This window comes from Trichomycterus rosablanca, chromosome 6 (genome assembly GCF_030014385.1).
Source record: "Trichomycterus rosablanca isolate fTriRos1 chromosome 6, fTriRos1.hap1, whole genome shotgun sequence".
In the NCBI taxonomy this organism is placed as follows: Eukaryota; Metazoa; Chordata; class Actinopteri; order Siluriformes; family Trichomycteridae; genus Trichomycterus; species Trichomycterus rosablanca.
In genome coordinates, this window is record NC_085993.1 from 10,363,021 (window position 1) to 10,377,483 (window position 14,463).

The window sequence follows — 14,463 nt, forward strand, 5'->3', positions numbered from 1 at the left end:
ATGGTCCACCAACCAAAAATATCCAGCCAACAGCGCCCCGTGGGCAGCGTCCTGTGACCACTGATGAAGGTCTAGAAGATGACCAACTCAAACAGCAGCAATAGATGAGCGATCGTCTCTGACTTTAAATCTACAAGGTGGACCAACTAGGTAGAAGTGTCTAATAGAGTGGACAGTGAGTGGACACGGTATTTAAAAACTCCAGCAACGCTGCTGTGTCTCATCCACTCATACCAGCACAACACACACTAACACACCACCACCATGTCAGTGTCACTGCAGTGCTGAGAATGATCCCCCGCCTAAATAATACCTGCTCTGTGGTGGTCCTGACCATTGAAGAACAGGGTGAAAGCAGGTTAAATTGTAGAACTACAAAGTGCTTCTATATGGTAAGTGGAGCTGATAAAGTCGAAACAAGGAGGTGGTTTTAATGGTATGGCTGATCGGTGTATTTTGTTTTTTTAATACTGATTCATTTACAAAAACAAATTCTACCTCCAGGCTCAACCTCACCATCTCCATGTATTAATTCATTACTTTTAAATCAAAGAAAATCATGCCACATGGAAACAACCATAATGTCCAGGTCTACTGCCAATGCTGAGTCAGATGATGACAGACAAAACATTGTGTTATTATCTTAATGAAAGGATATTTCTTAAAAAAACAATAGGAAATTACTTCTCATTACTACTCATTTTCTCCCAGCTTCCTCTTTACTATATTAATGTCCTCACTCTTTTTAAAGAAAACAGCTTTTCTGCTCTAAGAGTCTCTCCAAAACCATTATGGTACATCAAAGCTGGTGGCAAAGCTAAAGAGAATGCAATCATCATAATGCTGGCACCGAGGGACCTGACCGAGAGTAAACGGTACAGCCCAGGCTCCCTGTACGCTCCACCAGCTCTTCAAAGGAGCATAAACAGGTCCATGCTAAATTAATAAATGCAGAGATGAATGAGGAGGAAAGAAGAAAGATAGGACGAGAGTGTTCAGGGATGCGAGCAAGTGGGAGATAATTGTGTGTGGAGAGTGGCTGGGTGGAAAGGGAATACCTTCAAAGATAAAAAATAAGAGATGAAAATTATTGTAGCAATGGAAAGTCTATATTGTATTTTACATCGTCAAACAGAGATTCAACTCATCCTGGATTGTATTCAGATCCCGTCCAGCATATATAAGTTATTTGTGGGTTTTGTGAAAATATGACACATTTTGCAAAGTCAAAAATTCACATGAAGCCAATTATATTATTCATTTGGTGGTAGAGAAAGTTTTATGATGTCATTTAACCACCTCCTTGTTTCTACACTCACTGTCCAATTTAGCAGCTCCACTTACCACATACAGTGCCTTGCAAAAGTATTCAGCCCCCTTGAACTTTTCAACCTTTTGCCACATTTCAGGCTTTAAACATAAAGATATGAAATTGTAATTTTTTGTGAAGAATCAACAACAAGCGGGACACAATCGTGAAGTGGAACGAAATTTATTGGATATTTTAAACTTTTTTTAGAAATAAAAAACTGAAAAGTGGGACGTGCAATATTATTCAGCCCCCTTGCGTTAATACTTTGTAGCGCCACCTTTTGCTGCGATTACAGCTGCAAGTCGCTTGGGGTATGTCTCTATTAGTTTTGCACATCGAGAGACAGAAATTTTTGCCCATTCTTCCTTGCAAAACAGTTCGAGCTCAGTGAGGTTGGATGGAGAGCGTTTGTGAACAGCAGTTTTCAGCTCTTTCCACAGATTCTCGATGGGATTCAGGTCTGGACTTTGACTTGGCCATTTTAACACCTGGATAAGTTTATTTGTGAACCATTCCATTGTAGATTTTGCTTTATGTTTTGGATCATTGTCTTGTTGGAAGGTAAATCACCGTCCCAGTCTCAGGTCTTTTGCAGACTGCAACAGGTTTTCTTCCAGAATGGTCCTGTATTTGGCTCCATCCATCTTCCCATCAATTTTAACCATCTTCCCTGTCCCTGCTGAAGAAAAGCAGGCCCAAACCATGATGCTGCCACCACCATGTTTGACAGTGGGGATGGTGTGTTCAGGGTGATGAGCTGTGTTGCTTTTATGCCAAACATAACGTTTTGCGTTGTGGCCAAAAAGTTCGATTTTGGTTTCATCTGACCAGAGCACCTTCTTCCACATGCTTGGTGTGTCTCCCAGGTGACTTTTTATAGATATCTTTGAGAAATGGCTTTCTTCTTGCCACTCTTCCATAAAGGCCAGATTTGTGCAGTGTACGACTGATTGTTGTCCTATGAACAGAGTCTCCCACCTCAGCTGTAGATCTCTGCAGTCATTCAGAGTGATCATGGGCCTCTTGGCTGCATCTCTGATCAGTCTTCTCCTTGTTTGAGCTGAAAGTTTAGAGGGACGGCCGGGTCTTGGTAGATTTGCAGTGGTCTGATACTCCCTTCATTTCAATATGATCGCTTGCACAGTGCTCCTTGAGATGTTTAAAGCTTGGGAAATCTTTTTGTATCCAAATTCGGCTTTAAACTTCTCCACAACAGTATCTCGGACCTGCCTGGTGTGTTTCTTGGTCTTCATGATGCTCTCTGCGCTTTAAACAGAACTCTGAGACTATCACAGAGCAGGTGCATTTATACGCAGACTTGATTACACACAGGTGGATTCTATTTATCACCATCAGTCATTTAGGTCAACATTGGATCATTCAGAGATCCTCACTGAACTTCTGGAGTGAGTTTGCTGCACTGAAAGTAAAGGGGCTGAATAATATTGCACGCCCCACTTTTCAGGTTTTTATTTCTAAAAAAAGTTTAAAATATCCAATAAATTTCGTTCCACTTCACAACTGTGTCGCACTTGTTATTGATTCTTCACAAAAAATTAAAATTTCATATCTTTATGTTTAAAGCCTGAAATGTGGCAAAAGGTTGAAAAGTTCAAGGGGGCTGAATACTTTTGCAAGGCACTGTAGAAGCACTTTGTAGTTCTACAATTACTGACTGTAGTCCATCTATTTCTCTACATATTTTTTTTAGACTGTTTTCACCCTGTTCCACAATGGTCAGGACCACCACAGAGCAGGTATTATTTGGGTGGTGGATCATTCTCAGCACTGCAGTGACACTGACATGGTGGTGGTGTGTTTTGCTAGTATGAGTGGATCAGACACAGCAGCGCTGCTGGAGTTTTCACTCACTGTCCACTCTATTAGACACTCCTACATAGTTGGTCCACCTTGTAGATGTAAAGTCAGAGACGATCGATCATCTATTGCTGCTGTTTGAGTTGGTCATCTTCTAGACGTTCATCAGTGGTCACAGGACACTGCCCACTGGGCGCTGTTGGCTAGATATTTTTGGATGGTGGACTATTCTCAGTCCAGAAGTGACAGTGAGGTGTTTAAAAACTCCATCAGCATTAATGTGTCTTATCCACTCAGACCAGCACAACACACACTAACACACCACCACCATGTCAGTGTCACTGCAGTGCTGAGAATGATCCACCACCTAAATAATACCGACTCTGTAGTGGTCCTGTGGGGGGTCCTGACCACTGAAGAACAGCATGAAAGGGGGCTAACAAAGCATGCAGAGAAACAGATGGACTACAGTCAGTTATTGTAAAACTACAAAGTGCTTCTATATGGTAAGTGGAGCTGATAAAATGGACAGTGAGTGTAGAAACAAGGCGGTGGTTTTAATGTTATGGCTGATCGGTGTATATCTGATGAAGAAAAGGTAATACTTGCAACAGTCAAGTCAGCTTTAAAGTACCAAGATTTTACAGCCTGCCATGCAAAAAAAGCTTCTCTAAAGCTTATCTACTTCTTTTTGTTTCTTAATTAACTTTTTTAGTTAATTAACTTAACAGAGGTGGCCAGAGAAGCAGTTTTCAGTGGGGTGGCACCTTGGCCCCTGCTGTGTACACTCACTCTACCACCTGCGCCACTGTGCTGCCACACCTGTCATACAGAATTAATTGTTATATCACAAAATAAACTGCATGTATGTCAAATAATAAAATGTTACTACGTTTACTCTGATTTTTCATTGACCCAATTTAAACATACTCAGCTACAAAAAGATACAAAGTCATTGGTTGCATAGCACCCTAGCTAACCTCTGACATGTACGAAGCTGCTTTTTTCTCCCGACTTTAAACGCATCAAATTGCCCGATTGCGTCATTCTTCCTCTCCTCTAATGCCGGCCCGGCTGTGATTGAGGAGAACGAAGCTAACCCACGCCCCCCACTCTGACACGTGGGCAGCACCCGTATGCATTTTGTCACCTACACTAGGCGAGATCAGTTGCGGATCAGCTCTGTGTACAGAGAGACACACCCTGATCAACGCACTCCTTCCCCGTCCCTGTGCATGCGCCATCAACCAGCCAGCAGAGGTCGAAGTTCCATCAGTTATGAGAGAGTGCCTATCCGGCCTAATATCCCACCCCATATGAACAACAGGCCAATCGTAGTTCATATGGCTGCTCAGCCCAGCCGGCAGGCAGAGCTGAGACTCGATACAATGTATTCGAGATCCCAGCTCTGGTGTGCTAGCGTGTGTTTTTACCGCTGCGCCACCTGAGCGGCCCCTGCTGGAGGATTTTTACACACAGCCTCAGCATGTTCGGAGGATCAAGCTCCTCTCTCCTTAATCTTCTTTTGCCAGACCAAGACTCATCTGTGTTGGGTGGTATTGGACTGCTGTGCCACCCGACAGTCTCACTTTTTAAACTTTTCCTATATACTACACTGATAATGCTGAATGCAGGAATTGGGAGAGGAATGAGAAACAGCGCAGTGAGAGATGAAAGAGAAGCACACTCAAATGGTTTCACCTTTAGACTCAGTATGATCTGGGTTTGAAGTGCAGGACAACCTCTCTGGCCGATCATTACGACCTCCCACACACAGTCACACACACACACAAACACGCAAACACTCAGACATAACCTTAGTGATTATCCTTCAATTTTCTATTTATGTCTGAATGTGAGCGTGTGTACGAGTGTTCTCAAGATTTACGAGCATCGCCATGTTAGAGCTTTAAGTAAAGATTCTCACTGTAAGAAACCAGCAGCACTTATCATCAGCAAGGGGCTAAGCTTTTTACCAGCTACTGTGTGTGCTTTCAGCCAAATTAAAAACAGATGTGCACCAACAGATGCAGAAGAAATACGACCATCCACCAGATTTATTCCATTTATAGACATACGCCAATCAGCCATAACATTAAAACCACCTCCTTGTTTCTACACTCACTGTCCATTTTATCAGCTCCACTTACCATATAGAAGCACTTTGTACTTCTACAATTACTGACTGTAGTCCATCTGTTTCTCCGCATGCTTTGTTAGCCCCCTTTCATGCTGTTCTTCAATGGTCAGGACTCTCCAGGACCACTACAGAGCAGGTATTATTTGGGTAATGGATCATTCTCAGTACTGCAGTGACACTGACTTTGTGTGTGTTGTGCTGGTATGAGTGGATCTGACACAGCAGTGCTGAATCAAAATATATCCAGCCAACAGCGCCCCGTGGCCAGCATCCTGTGACCACTGATGAAGGTTTAGAAGATGACCAACTCAAACAGCAGCAATAGATGAGCAATCGTCTCTGACTTTACATCTACAAGGTGGACCAACTAGGCAAGAGTGTCTAATAAAGTGGACAGTGAGTGGACACGGTATTTAAAAACTCCAGCAGCGCTGCTGTGTCTGATCCACTCACACCAGCACAACACACTAACACACCACCACCATGTCAGTGTCACTGCAGTGCTGAGAATGATCCACCACCCAAATAATACCTACTCTGTAGTGGTCCTGGGAGAGTGCTGACCATTGAAGAACAGGGTGAAAGCAAGCTAAAAAAGTATGTAGAGAAACAGATGGACTGCAGTCAGTAATTGTAGAACTACAAAGTGCTTCTATATGGTAAGTGGAGCTGATAAAATGTACAGTGAGTGTAGAAACAAGGAGGTGGTTTTAATGTTATGGCTGATCGGTATATATACAACAGTATGTGGACACCTGATCATGAGTTTGTTGTATATCCCATTTCAAAAGCATTGGCATTAATATAGAGTTGCCCCCATAGTAACAGGACAGCCACTAATTTTCTAAAAGGCTGTTCTATCTTTAGAAATCATTCACATAATGATGTTCAGAACCTACCTTAATGAAACACAACAGGTTTTTTTAGACTTCATGGGACTATATTTGGGTCATGCCTACATAAGTAATAACCCAAGAGATGCCCAAATCAATTCCTGTTGCAAATGCATCACCATACTGACTTTGAGACACTCTGAGACCACTGAAGCAAACTGTTCAAGCTGACAGTTGACATATTTTTCTTAAGGCTGCATAATCAACTGTCAAAACTAACTCAAAGACTTGGGCGGCACAGTGGCTCAGTGGGTGGCACCTCATAGCAAGAAGGTCCTGGGTTCGATCCCCAGGTGGGGTGGTCCGGGCCCATGTCTGCGTGGGTTTCCTCAGGGTGCTCTGGTTTCCTCCCACAGTCCAATGACATGCAAGTGAGGTGAATTGGAGACACTAAATTGTCCATGACTGTGTTCGATATAACCTTGTGAACTGATGAATCTTGTGTAGTGAGTAACTACCGTTCCTGTCATGAATGTAACCAAAGTGTAAAACATGATGTTAACAAACAAACTCAAAGACTTAGCCACTAGTTTGCCACTAACACCTGATAGTCAGTTTTTAAAAATGATATAAAATCATGTCATGATAGCTGATAAGTTAAAGTCAAAAGTTTACACACATTTGTACAGTGCCAAAAAATATCTTCGCTGCTTTTGGATTTATTTTTACATATTTGTCACACCTAATTGGTTTAGATCATTAGATTACAACCTGAGTAAACAAAAATACATTTTACGACTATTATTACATCTGCTAAAAGAACTAACATCAAAGTAATTATGTTAAATTACGCCTGTAGTTACTCAGATAATCAACTGACCACATGATATTAATAACTGGGTATAATTAGACTGGACACACTCAGGCCCTGCTGAATTCAAACATCATTTAAATAAATCTTTACAGCAGTGTGAAGAAGGTCTAAAAGGTCTCATCAAGCAAACAGACTGAGGAAACCACAGTACCAGGGGAAAACACAGATACGGGGAGATTATGCCAAGCTTCTGACATAGGCAAAGTTTAAACCCTCATGCTGTGCAACACATCCTAACTGTTACACCATGCTACCATGCTGTTATGCAATTAAATGCTTATTTCACAAAAGGTTTTCACACTAAATACAAAACCTCATCGGTCATTTGTTATAACATTCATAAAAAACTGGTGTAGAGCAGCATTCTGATACAATAGCCCACCCCTGCCAAGGCAGGGTGCTATACAGACACAATAGGCCGTGTCTGAAGGAGGAAAGGTGCTCTTTGCTGTTGCAGCAGTGACCACTACTGTTTGTTTGAGGCACAGACACAAATGGAGGAAGAACACAAAGGGAGAAGCTTGTTCCTCTGTATATGAGACATGTTCCGAAGAACCCCAATTAAACCTAGAGTGGCTTTATATTTGTCAAAGAAAATATATGCTCCCTGTCCAGAAAGGGCATTGTGCATAAGGCAGAGGTCCACAATTGTCAGAAAGCCAGTGATTATTATTATAATAAATTAAACAGTTGATCTGCGTTAAATTTCCAGAACATCATGTATTATACATGTTTGTTTTTGACCTAAAAAATACAAAATAATTTTGTCTAAGTCACAAAAAGCTTTGTGAGAGCTGTAATTGCATTAGCACTAATAATGATTAAGGAAGTGTGGGAGGTTGTGTTAGGTTTTTCAGAGAGACAGTATGTTCACACAGAAACTCTGATGAAAGAGCAAGACTAATTGGGCATCTCTCAGGCTGAGTGGAGAAAGCTTTAATTACTTTTGTATTGGTGGGTAAGCCAAGAGTCCCTAGGCGCTCACGCATTTCAGCATAATGTAATAACACAGAAGCGGGCACACGCACTGCCACTCTGCCAGCATTCTGCTCAGCTTACTTTGAGTGGTAAACCACGCAGCTCTCAAGCCTTAGAAAACACTTCTTCTGCTCTATAGAAAAACATAAAGCCCCTTACATGCTCAATGATCATCTAAACGGAGGTCAACTTCCATTACACATACACAAATTCTCACTAAATTCATATAATCCTACACAGTTTATAAAGCTGTACACCTAATTTTACCATTAAGCTTGTTAAGCATATGATATACAATTAGTTCATAGACATAGTTCACAGATTCAGAAAGTCATCTGTCAAGCCTTTGAAATCATCAGGACTCAGCAAAACACCTAAAATATCTGGTTTTTATTCACTCATTATAAAAAATCAATAACACACAGGCAATTACAATGTGCATGCTTATTAAACACACTTTAATTATTTACAGCACAGACTGAGGAAAGTAAGGAAACCTCTGGGCAACTTTTTCAAAAGTGTTGTAATTATTAAGATATTTATTTATTTATTTATTAAGATTTTAATGTCATGTTTTACACACTGGTTATTCATGACAGAAACGAGGTTCATCAGTTCACAAGGTTATATCGAACACAGTCATAGACAATTTTGTCTACAGTTCACCTCACTTGCATGTCTTTGGACTGTGGGAGGGAACCGGAGCTCTCGGAGGAAACCCACACAGACACTGGGAGAACATGCAAACTCCACACACTTTGTTTGTTTATCAGGATTTTAACGTCATGTTCTACACTTTTGGTTACATTCGTGACAGGAACGGTAGTTACTCATTACACAAGATTCATCAGTTCACAAGGTTATATCAAATACAGTCATGGACAATTTAGTGTCTCCAGTTCACCTCACTTGCATGTCTTTGGACTGTGGGAGGAAACCAGAGCTCCCGGAGAAAACCCACACAGTATTTGTATTCGCAAGTTCACCACACTCCACGGTGATGTGCTAGCGACTGCTGCACCAACCAAGCTCCCTCATATCCTGCACTTTTAAACTTTTTATCCTACTAAAACAAAGCTGTGCATGTTTATGTTATGATTCAGTTGAGCTTGATTGATTAATTGATTAATTGAACATTACCTATCAATTTTATTTGTTTTAGTTGGGTATAGTAGTTAGTAACTGAGGGGGCAATCCTACAAAACATTTAGAAAGTCCATCCTTGAGGAATTTGCCAAAAGAAATGTGCCAAAATTGAACTGCAATGCTACAAATACACTGCATAAGATTAATCAAAGTCCACTTACCAGGATCTGATTTGGAAAAAGTGTCCATGTCCAGAAGATTCCTGTCAAAATTTAAAAAAAGAAGAAGTATATTTACACACACACAATTAGGGACAATACACCTATTAGGCATAAAATTATGACCACCTCCTTGTTTCTACACTCAATGGTCAGGACCCCCACAGGACCACTACAGAGCAGGTATTATTTAGGTGGTGGATCATTCTCAGCACTGCAGTGACACTGACATGGTGGTGGTGTGTTAGTGTGTGTTGTGCTTGAAGTATAAGTTTAGTGCTTAGAGCTAAACTTGCTGTAAGGCAACAATGCTAGCCACTGCACCACCATACCTCCCTAATGTAACACATTATGGATAAATTATCATTCTAAAAGATAATTTTTCTATACAGCACCATAATTAGAAGTTTTGTCCTGTTTACTGGCTCCAGTTCCTCTGGGAAACAGTGAGTGCAAAGCAGGATTACCCAGTGTATTACATACATGGATGTTTTTGGGGAGAAGTGTGGCTTTCAAGTAAAAACAAAAGAATAGGGCTGAATTTAGTTAATAGTTGATGTTCAAAATCACAAGATAAAACAGTTCACATTTCAGTAGTATTGCTTAAAAAGTCAAATTAATAAATGCGGTTAAACATTCCTCCACCAGCACGTCACACAGGCACACACACGAACAAACACATGCACCTGATGCCCTGTTGTCAAGAAGCGTTTCAGGATAATTTGGCCGACCCCAATCTGTCACGGAAGGAAGCTGTGTTTGTATATTTGTGTGTCCACATGCTTCCTACAGCCCTGTCCAAGCCTCACAGATAGAACTGCGCTCGGGCTTTGACAGTCCCTCGAGAAAACAGTAAGAAGTCACAGAAAAGTTTTTCAACCAAACTCTGCAAGACTTTTTACTCTAAGTAAAGAAAAAAATTATCTGCAATGTTAAGCTCATATATATATATATAATTCTGAAAACATGTGAGATGTGGGCACATTGCCTAAAACACCTAAAACAGATGCAAATACCACCAAAATACTTCCAACACAAAACGTTTTCCTCTAAATTAACAGGCAAACTACACTGATAAGCCATAATATTAAAACCACCTCCTTGTTTCTACACACACTGTCCATGTTCTCAGCTCTACTTACCATATAGAAGCACTTTGAAGTTCTACAATTACTGACTGTAGTCCATCTGTTTCTCGGCATGCTTTGTTAACGCCCTTTTATGCTGTTCATCAATGGTCAGGGCTCTCCCAAGACCACCAGAGAGCAGGTATTATTTGGGTGGTGGATCATTCTCAGCACTGTAGTGACACTGACATGGTGGTGGTGTGTTAGTGTGTGTTGTGCTGGTATGAGTGGATCAGACACAGCAATGCTGATGGAGTTTTGAAACACCTCACTGTCACTGCTGGACTGAGAATAGTCCACCAACCAAAAATATCCAGCCAACAGCGCCCTGTGGGCAGCGTCCTGTGACCACTGATGAAGGTCTAGAAGATGACCAACTCAAACAGCAGCAATAGATGAGCGATCGTCTCTGACTTTACATCTACAAGGTGAACCAACTAGTAGGAGAGTCTAATAGAGTGGACACGATATTTAAAAACTCCAGCAGCGCAGCTGTGTCTGATCCACTCATACCAGCACAACACACACTAACACACCACCACCATGTTATTGTCACTGCAGTGCTGAGAATGATCCACCACCCAAATAATACCTGCTCTGTGGTGGTCCTGTGGGGGTCCTGACCATTGAAGAACAGCATGAAAGGGGGCTAACAAAGCATGTAGAGAAACAGATGGACTACAGTCAGTAATTGTAGAACTTCAAAGTGCTTTAATATGGTCAGTGGAGCTGAAATGGACAGTGTGTGTAGAAACAAGGAGGTGGTTTTAATGTTATGGCTAATTGGTGTATTATCTTCTTTATTTCCCAATTTATCATTTACAATTCCTAGTTGTGAATCCGTCACCACTTGCTCAACCCCTGATCTAATTGAGGAGAGTCGGGTCACCACACACCCCCTCTGACACATGTCCAGTCTGCCTTCACTTCTGTCAGTGTTGGGTTGCTACACTGATTCACAAAACATACAGTACAAAGAGCCACGCTAGGCTTCAAAAATTCCACTTGTCAGTCTACAGCAATTTAACCCAGACAGCTTGGGGCCATCAAAGGTTTTGGCAAATGTGAGACAAGCCCTAGCAGTAGATTCCACCTTGCAATTCTCCTGCTTATGCAATTATAATGGAATTATAAAAAAATGACATTTAGGTAAACAAGGCATGAGGTTTTCTAGATGTTTATCTGGGTTCAATTGTAACTTCATGGATTAATCACCAGTGCAATTCTCCCTTTGTTTAAAAATACTTTTAAATATATTTAGGAATATTGGTTTTGCCTTTACTGATTGTGTCACATGTGCTTCCACAACTTGCTGATATTTATTTGAGTCCATTATTATCGATCTATGCATTGTTTCCTGTGCCACTAGTTGACACGTAACCTCAAATCATATTTTACCCACCTTCATGCTAGCAAAGTGTTAGAAACATGTTTTTTCTCCTCAAATGCTACTTCTTTTTAATCAACATTTGATACAGCAGAACATCAAAATGCAGGTAGAACATGAGATTACTGATAACTGATAAAGATGTGATTATTTAGCACCTGTAACAGCAAAAAAAAGTTCATAGTTTCATTGGTAACATTGCTGCCAAGCAGTTATTGCTTGTTTGGACTATTTATTTCAGTCCCCCTGTGTTTATATGTGTGTGTGTATATACAGTGTATCACAAAAGTGAGTACACCCCTCACATTTCTGCAGATATTTAAGTATATCTTTTCATGGGACAACACTGACAAAATGACACTTTGACACAATGAAAAGTAGTCTGTGTGCAGCTTATATAACAGTGTAAATTTATTCTTCCCTCAAAATAACTCAATATACAGCCATTAATGTCTAAACCACCGGCAACAAAAGTGAGTACACTCCTTAGTAAAAGTTCCTGAAGTGTCAATATTTTGTGTGGCCACCATTATTTCCCAGAACTGCCTTAACTCTCCTGGGCATGGAGTTTACCAGAGCTTCACAGGTTGCCACTGGAATGCTTTTCCACTCCTCCATGACGACATCACGGAGCTGGCGGATATTCGAGACTTTGCGCTCCTCCACCTTCCGCTTGAGGATGCCCCAAAGATGTTCTATTGGGTTTAGGTCTGGAGACATGCTTGGCCAGTCCATCACCTTTACCCTCAGCCTCTTCAATAAAGCAGTGGTCGTCTTAGAGGTGTGTTTGGGGTCATTATCATGCTGGAACACTGCCCTGCGACCCAGTTTCTGGAGGGAGGGGATCATGCTCTGCTTCAGTATTTCACAGTACATATTGGAGTTCATGTGTCCCTCAATGAAATGTAACTCCCCAACACCTGCTGCACTCATGCAGCCCCAGACCATGGCATTCCCACCACCATGCTTGACTGTAGGCATGACACACTTATCTTTGTACTCCTCACCTGATTGCCGCCACACATGCTTGAGACCATCTGAACCAAACAAATTAATCTTGGTCTCATCAGACCATAGGACATGGTTCCAGTAATCCATGTCCTTTGTTGACATGTCTTCAGCAAACTGTTTGCGGGCTTTCTTGTGTAGAGACTTCAGAAGAGGCTTCCTTCTGGGGTGACAGCCATGCAGACCAATTTGATGTAGTGTGCGGCGTATGGTCTGAGCACTGACAGGCTGACCCCCACCTTTTCAATCTCTGCAGCAATGCTGACAGCACTCCTGCGCCTATCTTTCAAAGACAGCAGTTGGATGTGACGCTGAGCACATGCACTCAGCTTCTTTGGACGACCAACGCGAGGTCTTTTCTGAGTGGACCCTGCTCTTTTAAAACGCTGGATGATCTTGGCCACTGTGCTGCAGCTCAGTTTCAGGGTGTTAGCAATCTTCTTGTAGCCTTGGCCATCTTCATGTAGTGCAACAATTCATCTTTTAAGATCCTCAGAGAGTTCTTTGCCATGAGGTGCCATGTTGGAACTTTCAGTGACAAGTATAAGAGAGTGTGAGAGCTGTACTACTAAATTGAACACACCTGCTCCCTATGCACACCTGAGACCTAGTAACACTAACAAATCACATGACATTTTGGAGGGAAAATGACAAGCAGTGCTCAATTTGGACATTTAGGGGTGTAGTCTCTTAGGGGTGTACTCACTTTTGTTGCCGGTGGTTTAGACATTAATGGCTGTATATTGAGTTATTTTGAGGGAAGAATAAATTTACACTGTTATATAAGCTGCACACAGACTACTTTTCATTGTGTCAAAGTGTCATTTTGTCAGTGTTGTCCCATGAAAAGATATACTTAAATATCTGCAGAAATGTGAGGGGTGTACTCACTTTTGTGATACACTGTATGTGTGTGTGTGTGTGTGTGTGTGTGTGTGTGTGTGTGTGTGTTTATTTGTATTGCATTGATTCACTCACAGATTCCACATGCCTGTTCAGAACGTTTTTAATTGTAGAAGATTTGTTCAATTATTTTTACTTGGAAAGTCAGTAAAACATGACATTTAACCAGGGGTTTGATTCGAAAATCTGTGAATCATTAAGCTCTGCAAACTGTATTCAATTCAAAGTGCAAATAGTATTGCAACCCCTATATGGGCTGTTCCCTTTAAAAAAACTCTTGACTTGTGGGTTGTGCAACAGTAAAATCCACTAGCCCATTTCAAACCCTAAACCCGGGGCGAACAGCCTAGCCATTGGCATGTGCACTTGTCATTGCACTCTTAGTACTGGTCCCATGTCTGGATAAAATAAAAAGTACTGCCAAGTCTGGTATGCAGATCAGAGTGACTACAAATTCTGCACTCTGATTCTCTTAATTCTCTTTCTATTTCAGTTATGTATTTATTTGATGGGGGGGGGGGGCACAATACCATTCCATAATAAATTATTTCTTTATTTCCTGTATAATAATAAAGCCTTAAGATTTGTTCAAGCACTTATAATACATACGTATAAATACCTAAAGCTGTAGATTTTGCATTATCACAGGAACATTTCCCTTTTTCTAACATGATTGTGCTTAATACAATGATTTATTGTTCTTTGTATTGTTCTTATAAATGTATGTAGTCTGAATTGGCAACCTGTCCAAGGTGTTCTGCCTTGTGGCTGGTGTTTCC

The 14,463-nt window shown here is 41.2% G+C and overlaps 1 protein-coding gene across 1 annotated transcript in view; it reads right to left on the reverse strand.

The window, feature by feature from the left end:
• The window catches only part of LOC134316718 (copine-9-like), a 128,240-nt gene that overhangs the window by 112,414 nt on the left and 1,363 nt on the right, over positions 1 to 14,463 (reverse strand). Inside the window, exon 2 of the mRNA XM_062997148.1 lies at positions 9,263 to 9,303. Within this exon, the coding sequence (XP_062853218.1) occupies positions 9,263 to 9,303 (41 nt within the window). The remainder of the gene's footprint in view (positions 1 to 9,262; positions 9,304 to 14,463) is intronic.